This window comes from Sorex fumeus, unplaced genomic scaffold (assembly GCF_029834395.1).
Source record: "Sorex fumeus unplaced genomic scaffold, SorFum_2.1 ptg000018l, whole genome shotgun sequence".
In the NCBI taxonomy this organism is placed as follows: Eukaryota; Metazoa; Chordata; class Mammalia; order Eulipotyphla; family Soricidae; genus Sorex; species Sorex fumeus.
In genome coordinates this window covers 26,022,992-26,035,649 of record NW_026606075.1, presented here as the reverse complement: position 1 = coordinate 26,035,649, position 12,658 = coordinate 26,022,992, and the positions used below count along the sequence as shown (strand labels likewise).

The window sequence follows — 12,658 nt, the reverse complement described above, 5'->3', positions numbered from 1 at the left end:
TGCATTCGGAGATGGTCGTTCCATTGAGAGCGAATGGGGCATCAGGAACAAGGCTGTTTCTCATAAACATTGTCTTCGTAAGATTCAGCTGTAGTCCTACCTTTCCACACTCACGGTCAAAGTCGGCCAGCATTTGTGCCGCTTGGCTGATGTTTGGTGTTATTAAAACAATGTCATCAGCAAAGCGGAGGTGGTGTAGTTGCCGACCATCTATCTTCACTCCCATTCCTTCCCATTCCAGTCGTCGCATGATGTTCTCGAGGGTGGCACTGAAGAGTTTCGGTGAAATGGTATCACCCTGCCGCACCCCTCTCTTGACATCAACGATCACTTCTTTGTAGAATGGTGAGATCCTGGTAGTGAATCCGCAATAGAGCTCACGGAGGATCCTGATGTATTGGGCTTGAATGCCCTGATTGGCTAGGGCTTCAATGACCGCTTCCGTCTCAACAGAATCAAAGGCCTTCTGTAAATCAATGAATGTTAGACAGAGCGGCATCTTGAACTCCCGAGAAACCTCAATGAGCTTGGTTATCATGTGGATATGGTCGATGGTGCTGAATCCTTTGCGGAACCTGGCTTGCTCGCATGGTTGTCCTTCATCTAGTGTTCTGCCAATCCTATTTAGGATGACTCGAGTGAACAACTTGTAGATGACAGACAATAGGCAGATCGGGCGATAGTTGCCAATGTCATGGATGTCTCCCTTCTTGAACAGTAGTACGGTCCTACTGGTTTTCCACTGGGACAGAACCTTGCATTCAGACAGGTAGCGAGTGAAGAGCCGAGCCAGTGTATTGATGAGGACTAACGGCAGGTTCTTCAGGTGTTCAGGTCTGACCTTGTCTGGGCCTGGTGCTGTTTGTTTCTTTACCGACGAAATGGCGTGTCGGATTTCGGAAGGGAGAACGTTGGGAACGACATATCCATCCTGTGGAATTTGGTATGTCGGCAAGTGGACATGGCTAAAATAAATAAATACTTGTATTTTCATGTATTCTTTTTTGGGGAGGTGGCACACCCAGCAGTGCTCAGGACTTACTCCTGGCTCTGTGCTCAGGGATCACTCCTGGCAGGACTGAAGGACCATATGTGGTGCCAGCGATCGGATCCAGGTTGGCCATATGCAAGGCAAACACCCTACCTACTCTACTGTCTCTCTAGCTCCTCATGTATTCCATATTCTTTTTCTTTGGGGTGGGGGGTCACACCCGGCAATGCTTAAGGGTTACTCCTGGCTCTGCACTCAGGAGTTACTCCTGGTGGTGCTCGGGGGACCATATGGGATGCTGGGAATTGAACCGGGTCAGCCGTATGCAAGGCAAACGACTACCCACTATGCTATTGCTCTGGCCCCATATTCCATATTCTTTTTTTTAAGGTTTTTTAATTGATTTTTATTAGTGAAACACCATAAGGTACAGTTGTAGACTTACAAATTTTTGTGCTTGGGTTTCAATTATACAGTGATCAAATACCCATCTCTCCACCAGTGCCCATTTTCCACCACCATGAATCCCAGTATCCCTCCCACCCCCATCCCCATATTCCATATTCTTAAGCAATTTAAATAGCTTAACTTTTGTCTTCATATCCAAGACCCTTTGGGCTGGACTTTCAGGCGCATTTGATTTCCTTAGGTGAAGGGAAGTTGTGAGCTGTGTATTGGAGCCATGGCAGGGGATTGATATCTTTACTCAAGTCCTAGACATTTTTCTGCTGTCTGCCCTGTTTTTGTAAAGGTTATACACTGGAAAATATTGCTAAGTATTCAGACTATTTCCAGATTTTATTTATTCTGCCAAAGAAACCTGTATGACTGTTAGTGCCAGACAGCATAAGAAACTGAAATACTGCACATTGCCACCCAATGGATTCATTGATTCTAGCATCTTGTATTATAAGAAGCCTTAGTTTTGTACTTTAATTACATGGGTTTGAGGATTAAAAATCTATGTCTTCGTGCCAGAGTGTTCTAATTCCAAGGACTGCCACGCATACTTGGCATGCAGAAGCCCCAGGTTTGAATCCTGGCACCACCTGGTCCTCTGAGCACGGTCAGGAGCTCAGACCTCTGAGCAGCAGACCTCTGAGCAGTCTGCTGGGAGTAGCCCTTGAGCACTGCGAGATATAACCCCAAAACAGAAAAATAAAGATACTTCTTTCAGAAAGCATGCAAAACCACTGCAGCATGTTATTGCACTGCTAAGTGGCAGATCCAAAGGGGAACCGAACAAAGCATGCTTTGCCTCCTATTACAGCGTGTGTCTCTTTGAGGGATCTGAAAGCAGAGTGATAGAGGCAGGAGGTACAAGCATGCCATAAGGCATGCTGCAGGAGGAGCTCATGGATTCACTGACTAAGTACCTTCCTTGATCTGCAGTTTTTCTTAATTCCCTTGACCCTTTCCTGCACATCCAGATGGGGGAAAAGGAGGTGCCAGGTAAAGAGATCATTTCAACATGGCTGAGTCTTGGTCATTTTGGAATTTCTCTGCATTTTAAAAACCAGAACTGAAGCACATGAGTAATAGTCATTACACGTTTGAAAGTGAGGTTTATTTTTTGTGTGGTCTGCAATTTGGGAAAATATTTGTGCCATAATTCATATTTATGTTCTTAAAATTTTGACACTAATCAGATGTTTGTGATGTAAGGTTATCTTTACAAAATCTTTTCTAAAAGCCAGTTTTCAAGGAATAAGTATTGATACATGTATAAAACTAGAAATTTAGTTTTTGCTTCTCTACTTGCCTTGACTTGGAACACTATATGTAATAAAGTTATGAAATGGTATCAGAAAGCTGGTTACTAATCTTAGTTATTATAAGTACATTTAATCTGCATTTTTACAACATTAAGCACAGAAAGTAAAGTCTTTAATAGATTTGCTCAAGAGGGTTTGTTTGGGAGATTGAACATTGTGTTCACACTTGTGTTCTCTCACCGCCCTACATCTCTACTCTTGAGAGGACACATACAATCAGTATAAATTCAAATATATTTTAAAAGTACAAATTAAATAAAATAGTAATCAAATTTATAGTTCTACTTTACTTTTAGGGGTGGGGGACTTGGGCCATACCTGGGCAATCTGTCTTACTGTACACTCTGTGCTTAGGAATCTCTCCTGGTGGGGCTTGGGTACCATATGTGGTACCTGGGGTTGAACCCAAGTCTTCTGTGTGCAAGGAAAGCTCCCCAGTGACTGTACTACCTCTCCCACCCCCTATTTGGTTTTTAATAATGTTAGTTTACAGTCTATTGATAGTTAGAAAGATGAATTTGAAAGATCACCCATGGAACCATGTATCAGAGAGCCACCATCACACTGACTTTTGCAAGAAGGAAAAGGCTTTATCATAGCCTAGAAGGCAAGAGGGCAGGAACAATGTTTCAGTGAATATTTATACAAGTAGAAAGCAGAGTTTGAAACTTTGATCTTGTGTCTACTGAAAAACCAGAGATTACTTTTGGGGGCAGACGTAAAGAAGTTAGGGAGCCTTGAAAAGCAGAAGGTCTCAGGATAAACTGAATGGTGATCTGTTTTCTGTACATTTCCTCCTAAAATTCTTATAAGTTTGGCTGTTTTGAAGGCAAAGGAAAGCAGAAACAAGTGTCTGAGTATGTTTCTGCTTATTCTTTCCTGTAAAACAGGTAGCATATTTACTATTTCCTCAAAACCATTCAAGAGTGTTAGCAGAGTTAGAATTTTGTCTAACCAACAATGTCAAGTAACTGTGCCCCTTTGGGTTCATACTTTCAAAGTCCTCTTTGCTCTAAATTTGGTTAGTTTAAATTTAGTTAACGTGATTAGACCATTAAAATGTTTCTTTCGGTCCAGAGATGTGGCTCAGCATCAATGCTTTGCATGTTCTGGAATTTCCATGTCCTTCTGCATGCCCTGCTCCCAATTCTCTTGTGAGTAGACCCTCACCCCACCCCACCCCACCCTGAGTCTTAAGCACAGCCAGGTACGGCCCTCACAACAATGAAGAATGAAAACAACAACAAAAAGAATTATGTCAAGCACCGCCAGGTATGGCCCCTGTAACAGTTTAAGAATAACAACAACAAAATACTTTTTGTATTTTAAAAAATGTATGCTTTCCAGGGTGGTTTCTATTTATTTCACATATGCCCATAGTAAAGATAGTTTACAAACAAGAAGGTCAAAATTTAAATCTCCAGAGGCCGGAGTGATAGTACAGCAGGTAGGATGTTTGCCTTGCAAGTGACTGACCAGGGTTCCATCCCTGGCATCCTATGTAGTCCCCACCAGGAGTGATTCCTGAGTACAGAGCCAGGAGTAATTAACCACTGAGTGCTGTTGGGTATGTCAATAAATAAATAAATAAATATATATATAAATACATCTGAATTTGAAGGGAAGTTCAGATTGTTTTATCATCTGAAAGTTATCTTCCATGAATGAAGAGAATTTGGTTTTTGCCTTTCTGAAATTTATACTTATTTTGTAACTATGATTATTCTCAATTGCTTATTGTTTAATGACTATTCTTATTATTAAATTCTGATATACCTAATATTTATTTAAAAATAGCTTGTTTATTGTTTTACTTTTATATATTGAATTTTGAAAAAGAAGCTTAAGAATTCATTCTCGATTAAAAACAGAAAAATATATAAATTCTAAATTAAGAGGATTCCTCATACCCCAACCTGAGATGAATCAATGAAAATAACAGCTTTTTAAAAAAATGGTTAGCTATGTGCAAGGCAAACACTCTACCCGCTGTACTATGACTCCAGCCCCCTAAGTTACTAATTTAAATAACATTTCTAATCTTGGATCTTAGAAACAAAACTAAAATTAGTTTTGTTTTGTCTTTAAATGGATGTAGGGAAACCTAATTTATGAAGTATGTTCTTCTTAAAATGAAAATGGATTACTGTTCTTGTTCATAATTTAGATAAACCAGGAAACGATGTTCATAAATTGAGTGAGCATGAAGGATCCATCTCTCCACTGCTTTTTGAAGATAGTCCTCCTGATTTGCAGCCCCCAGGAAGTTCTTTACAAGGAAACTCTGAAGAACAAAATGCTCAGCTACATCAAAACTCAGTTGTTTTTGGAACATCAGCTGAGGAAGTGGTCAAGGAAATTCGTTTCAGAATTGAGCAAAAAACAACTCTGACTGCCAGCGCAGGTACTCAAAAGGATACTGCTGACTATAATGGTTATAATTATCTGATTAACTGACATGTTTAATATGGGTAGTTTATCAGATTAAAGTATATACAATAGTGACGGTTTGCATATTCATTGTTTTATACAAATTTTAACAACTTTGCTATTCAAAATGCTATTAACCTAATATAAATTGGTATTAAGTAGAAGTCTATAAACCCAAAGAAAATATGGTCATAAGTCTTATATAGCTGTCCTTTTTTAAAGCATAAATATATTTTAGTTGGCTTTAGATACAGTACTTTATAGATTTTCCTTGAAAGAATTCCACCCTGTGTAGGAGTACAGTAGACAAGAGCAGACCCCAGGTGACCACAATCACAGGAGACAGAGAAACAGCAACTGGCAGCGTAGCAATCTAGAGCCATCTGGGGAAGGGAAAGGAGTTTTACATGTGTCAGTAATCAGTGAGGGTATTGTTGCGTTTAATTATAGAAACTGATATTCATCATGAGCACCCAAGATTGCTATAAAAGTCACATTGTGATGAGGTTAGTCTCTTCTGTACCAAAGGATGAGAATAAATAAAATCTTTTGGGAAGACACGTATCAAAACTGAAATGAACTATTTAATGATCACATTTGAATATGCCTATTTCAAATTGTATTTCAAATTTATTTAAATATGTCTATTTCATCAACTCTTAGAAATTGAAAAACATCTTTCTAAGTAGTAATTTGCATTGTAACATAAAAGGGATTCATTCATTTTATAATCCTATTTTAAACATATTGCAATTCAGAATCATTGATATTTTATCCTTTTGTAAATTACTTATACAAGACCTTTTTAAAAAGAAAAGTTATTCTAATTATATTCTAGATATTTTCTATTAAGATAGCTCTACATCTCTAATAAATATTAGCAAGTGAATAATAATATCACTTAAACTCAATTTACTCAAAGTTTAAAATACCATGGAGATTCAAATATTTTTTTTTTCCCCTTTTGGGTAATATCCGGTGATGCACAAGGGTTACTCCTGGCTTTTACACTCAGGAATTACTCCTGACGGTGCTCAGGGCACCATATGAGATGCTGGAAATCAAACCCGGTCGGCCGCATGCAAGGCAAATGCCCTACCCGCTGTACTATTGCTCCAGCCCCATATTTCTTATTTCTGTAGCCACAATGACTAATACATTTTCTTTTCTTAAAACTATAACAAGTCTTGTAGCTATGATAGTTAAATTTATTTTTATATTAGCATTCATTCTTTGCCATTTCATTTTTTTTGCACTTAACATTACTTTCCCCTTATAATATCACATACTTAAGAAATTATATATATCAACTTCTTTGCATCATCAGAGTGTTCTTCTTTTAAGGAATTGCCCCAAATACAATGCTAGCAAAAATATGCAGTGATAAGAGAAAACCAAATGGACAGTACCAAATTCTCCCTACCAGGCAAGCTGTGATGGACTTCATCAGGGATTTACCCATTAGGAAGGTGAGCTTTTATATTAAATTAATCATAAACGTGTATCATATATATTTGAAGAGATACTCTTAGGATCATAGCAGTTATTCTTTGCTGAAAATTTTAAACAATATGTAATAAGCAGGAAGTATAAAGGATGTTTGAGTTTTGACTTGAAGAGATCTTTCCAAGAACCTTATTTTTAGAAGATTGGGAAGCTTGTTAGATGAAAATTATGGCATTTGTTTTATTGGAGGAAGAGAGCTTGTGGGTCCACACCCAGTTGTGCTCAGGAACTAACATCAGAATAACCTTTTTCTTTGCATTTTTGTTTGTTTGTTTCCAATGCCAGGTTCTCACACATTGAAGGCAAGTGTTTCTCCGCTAAACCACCTGCATGGCTCCAGAATATTTTTTAATAGAACACAATACACATCTTGAGAAATATGCTTTCTCAAGTTATGTGTTACTTTATATTGCAACTTACGTATATGAAAGCACTGCTTTATGCCACAACCTACATATATGAAATTATTCATTACTCACCATACATTATATGCATTTGTATAGCTTTTCTTTTGAGCACTGAGAATGGACGATTCTATATTTTAGAGTTTTAGGACTTGCTTTTTTCTCCATAATGTATACAAATGATTTTAAATAAATCATTTTTCAGTGCTCAAAAGAAAAGCTACATAAATGTATATAATGTATGGTCAGTAATGAATAGTTTCATATATGTAAGTTGTAGTATAAAGTAGTGCTTTCATATATGTAAGTTGTAGTATAAAATAATATAATAAAGGTTCATAAATCTCGCTATGAAAAATTCAACATAAGTGTGTTTGTTCAACCATTTCCCATGTTTTTATGGCCATAAAGAATCTTTTCTTTATTTTTAGTAAAACTTAATGTTTTTTAAATTCAGTGCCATATAAACTTGAAATTTCCATGCAGTATCACTTTAGAAAGTGAGAAATAGTACAGGGGCTAAGGCACTTGCTTGTATATGGCCTCTCCCCTTTTCAATTCCTGACACCACCTGTCCTCTGAGCATCAGGTGGGGCTATTTCTAAGCGCATAAGCTCAGGAGTAGTCCCCAAACACTGCTGACCATGGTCCAAAATACACTCCTCTCATGTTTAATAAAATTATAATAACAGTAGCTTTAATTTAAAAAACATTAATAATAATATTGGTTCTCTTCTAGGTTTCTGGAATAGGAAAAGTTACAGAGAAAATGTTGAAGGCCCTTGGAGTTACTACTTGTACAGAACTCTACCAACAGAGAGCATTACTTTCTCTCCTTTTCTCTGAAACATCTTGGCATTATTTTCTTCACATTGCCTTGGGTCTAGGTTCTACAAACCTGGCAAGGTATCTATGCATAGTCATCGCGCATTTTTTTCTTCTTTATTTACTGAAATAATAACTTTAGCCATTGAGAAGCAGTCTATAAGGAGAACATGTTTTAAAATTCTAGGCTAGTTCAATGCAGATGATAATTTGAGTGGGGTGGAGTGTTGGGCCACACCCTGTGATACTCAGGACATGCTCGACCATAGGGGATGCTGGGGATCGAACCCAGGTTGGCTGCATGCAAGGCAAGTGCCTTGCCTGCTGTACTATCTGTCCTCTGCCAAGATGATGATTTTTTTCATTAAAGTCAAAATATTAGATGTGCGAATAACAAAAAGAACCACTCCATAGATTTTTGACTACAGTAGTTGAATATATAATAAGAGATACTTGTTCTTTTTTCTATACTTATTCTTTGTTCAGAAAGTAAGAATACTGGTGGTCAGATTGTTGTGGAAAGAAAGATGATTCTTATTTTACAGAGCAGCCTTTAAAAAAGGTGATCTAATGATACTTTGAAAAGCTTTATTGACTAACTTTTCTGTTTCCTCTGAGTAAACAGCTAAAAACTTTTTTTTCATTTCAAGGGATGGAGAGAGGAAAAGCATGAGTGTTGAAAGGTAATTTTTATTATTAATTGTTTATGTTATTTTAAAGTTTTTGAAAAGTGTCAGTGAGTTTGCAAATCAAATCATATTTTTTCTAGCAGCTGGTACTCCAGATATAAATATCAAAGTTCAATGCTTTATTATTTGCTCTATGAGGGAAAAATATGACTACAATTTTCTTAATGTTGATTCTGTTCCTATTCAGTGAAAACCAAGCATTTTTAGATTTCTGCTTCAGTGTTGATTGTAAGAAAAATTATACTGAGAAGTTATTTGGGGAATTTAAAAAATGACAATAGAAAATCTTCCTGAAGCACTGTAAATAATGGTGAACAAGTATAGGCATCAAATAATAAGAGTATTGATGATAGACAGCTTAGAATAAGCTAGTTCAATGATTTAAATCTTGTTTGAAAGTCAAATAAAATCCTGATGGAAAATTATTGATCTTGGGAAATATATAACTGTCTTAAATGTCCCTCAGTTATCTCCTCAAGGCCTAAAATTTCCTCTGAGACATTTAAGAACTGCTGATCTATTACAAGGTTATGTTCATTTTTCATATATATTATTTGTGGTCAGAAGAGTTGAGTGGCTTTCACAGAACAACGCAGTCAATAAATGACTGATAAAAAGTAGTATTTAGGCTATGATTTTGTGCAAGCAATCAAAGGGAAAGAAGGGTAGAAAAGAAGCATCCAAAAGTGAAGTTCTAATAATTTTTTTATTTTTCATTTTTGGGCCACACTGACTTACTCCTAGTTCTGCACTCAAATCATCCCGGCAGGAGGCAGGGATCTTGGGAAAAATATTCTTTGCAGAGACTGAACCCAGGTTGGCCTTCCACAAGACTAGAGCCACTGTACTGTCTTTCCAGGCCTGAGATTGTAATTTGTTTTTAGTAAAGTAAGATAACTTGATTTAGAGAAATAAGAGAGGGAGAGGGAGGGAGTGGGGGAGAGAGAAAGGAAGAGTGAAAGGGAGGGGGAGGAAAAGGAAGAGGGAGAAGGATGGGGAAAGAGAGAAGGAGAGAGAAAGGAGAGAGGAGGATGGAGAGAAAGGAGAGGGAGAGAAGAGGAGAGGCAGAGAGAGGAGTGAACACTTTTCAACTTGAGTTCAGGTATTTGGGGGGTTTTTTGTTTTTTGTTTTTAATCAGTGAAGTTCCTGAGAAAAAGTCAGCAAATAATGGAAAAATTAACAAAAATATAATTATAAGAAAAAAACAAATACTAGTGACTCATAAAACATCAAAAAAGACTTCTCATCTTTGTAATTTACTAAATACAGAACAGTGCTGACATAACATTTTTCAGTAATCCTGTTGGCAAAAACTCTAACATATTCTGTTAGCAAGACTATGGGAGTGAAAAGGTACAGTATTTAGAAGGGATATACTAGTTTCTTTTTTGGTACTACCAGAAATTGCTAAAAATGTAGTGGCTTTTTTTTTTTTTTTTTTTTTTTTGCTTTTTGGATCACACCCGGTAATGCTCAGGGGTTACTCCTGGCTCTGTACTCAGGAATTATTCCTGGCAGTCCTCAGGGGCCCATATAGGATGCTGGGAATCGAACCCAGGTCAGCCACATGCAAGGCAACCATCCTACCCACTGTGCTATCACTCCAGCTCCCCATGGGTCACTTCTGCTGCTCTCGTGGATCAGGGTCAGTTGCATGCAAGGTGAGCAGCTTAACCCACGTATGTACCTCTGACCCTCCAATATATAGTGGTGTAAAGCAACACAAACTTAATCCTTTATAATCTTGGAGGTCAGAATTACTAAAATCATTGTGTCAGCAAGATTGAGTTCCTTCTAGAGGTTCCACAGAATTTAGAACCTTTCCCTTAATTTCCAGAGGCTGCTTCCCTTCTGGGCCCTCTCCATCTTCAGACTCCGCCTTCTCCTTCTTACACCAACCTTCCAGCCTCCCTTATAAGGACTTTCGAGATTACTTTGGACTGCGTTGTCTTCCCATCTTAATCACTCTCGCTAAGTCCCTTTTCCACGTCATACACCTGATTTGGGGAAGGTTTGCTTATTTAGGGGGAGCTAGTATTTTGTCTTTCAGAGGGGACAAGCAAATTGACAAAATCTATCAAACTTAGAGATATGTATGTACTTTCGACTCCCCCAATTCTTTTTCTGAAATTCATCAGAATCTGTAAAGTACTTGTCATTTTACATGTACTGAAGGCAATTCATTGCATTTTTATAATATCAATAGATTGAGTATAATCTAAAGATTTGTGAGTTTAGTTGTTGGTTTTGGATCGCAGTTGGTGATGCTCTGGAACTATCTCTGTCTGACTCTAAGCTTAGCAGTGCTCACGGGAGCATATGGTGCCTGGAAATAAGTCCATGCAAAGCATGAGCTCAGGTTGTTGAGATATTTCTCCAGTCTCTATAAAATTGTCTTAATGATCACATACCTTTAGTTTAGAATATTATTATACTGCCATATAAAAACTAAAGAATTATTTACTCATAGGGAGCTTTGACCAGGATGGAATTTAAAAGCGCAGTTCTAATCAACATTCTAATTGTCCACTGCTTACATTTTAAAAACTAGAGGATGGGGCTGAAGAGATATAGTACACTGGGTAGGGCACTTACCTTGCCCTCAGCTGACCCAGGTTCTATACCTGGCATCCCATGTGTAACCCTGCGCACTGACAGAGAAATTGCTGAGTGCAGAGCCATGAGTAACCCCTGAGCATTGCTAGGTTTAACCCCAACAAAACAAAAAAGAAAAAGGAAAAGAGAACATGTACTTTTGCTTAGATGTCCATAGGATATTTCTGGAGGAATTCATAGAATTGGAAGCTAGCTGGCAACTTGGATTGCCTCTGGTGGACAGTTGGAAGGGGGCATTTTTCACAGAAGTTGTTTATGCATATTTTTTTACTTATCCCGAGCTTTTAGTGTCTTTCTCATTCATGCAAATTTAAAGTTTCAACTTTTTTCAATTTTACTATGCAAATGAATTCAAAATTTCTCATTTTAATCTTACTAGTCCTCTCTGCCTATCCTTGCTTGTAAAAAAAAATTAAAATAAAACAATATCTCAGTATCTGTTAGACAACTCTGCGAATGTGCCATAAACCAGCCTTTTAACTCTACTGGAAGATAATTCTTTCTTTTCCTGAAAATACATGCACAGAAATTGTAAGATTTTTTGGGGGGGAAGATTTTTTTTGTTTGTATTTGGTTCATATACAAGCTCAGTGCTTACATGTCACTCTTGGCAGTGCTCTGGGGACAGTGTGATCTGGGGGATTTATCCCTCATTGGTGGTGGCAGTGTTCCTGCATGTGAATCTTATGTTCCATTTCTTTGAACTATCTCATAGCCCCTCATCTGTACTTTCTTAAGTAGTAGTCTCTATACCTCATATACCCTAATGCTCTGGGGGCATTATCAGTAACTATTAGTAGCTATAATTTTTTTAAAGCATACTTTATAGAAAGAGCAAATAAACTTTTGCTAAAGAGCTCAGCAATCTACAGGATCTTTCATTGTTTAAGTAAATCTTTAATGTTTTTATGCAATATGTCTCAATGCTAGACCTTGATGACACACACATAAACGTAGTGTGTCATTCTAAATTATCCTGAATTATAGTTTACTTTGTGCATCAGAATCATTCTTATCTTTCTAGGACATTCAGTGAGATAAGTAAAGCAGAAGAACAGTACAGTTTGTGCAGAGATCTTTGTGGTGAACTTGCTCAAGATCTGCAAAAAGAAGGCCTGAAGGTACTTTATTTTGATGTGGTGGTCTTCATTTAAAAACTCAAGGGAGGTGGCCTTGGGTTTTGGAGCTACACCTGGTAGTGCCAGGGGCTGCTTGGGTTTTGGAGCTACACCTGGTAGTGCCTGGGTCAGGGGTGGCTCCTGGTGGAACTCAGGGGGATGATATGTTTCCAAGGATCAAACCTGGGCCTCCTCCGTGCTCAGAACTGTGTTCTCACCCTTTGAACATCCCCTAACCCCATTAACTACAACAACAACAAAACAGCATTAATGATGAAAGCTACCTTAAAGCAAGAGTTAAAT

The 12,658-nt window shown here is 37.7% G+C and overlaps 1 protein-coding gene across 2 annotated transcripts in view; it reads left to right on the top strand.

Moving 5' to 3' along the window:
* POLK (DNA polymerase kappa) overlaps window positions 1-12,658 on the top strand; it is a 40,433-nt gene that overhangs the window by 21,501 nt on the left and 6,274 nt on the right. For both annotated transcript variants that reach the window (XM_056112565.1, XM_056112564.1), the window contains 5 exons: window positions 4,934-5,170; window positions 6,541-6,665; window positions 7,846-8,012; window positions 8,582-8,614; window positions 12,262-12,358. In XM_056112565.1, the coding sequence (XP_055968540.1) occupies window positions 4,934-5,170; window positions 6,541-6,665; window positions 7,846-8,012; window positions 8,582-8,614; window positions 12,262-12,358 (659 nt within the window). The remainder of the gene's footprint in view (window positions 1-4,933; window positions 5,171-6,540; window positions 6,666-7,845; window positions 8,013-8,581; window positions 8,615-12,261; window positions 12,359-12,658) is intronic.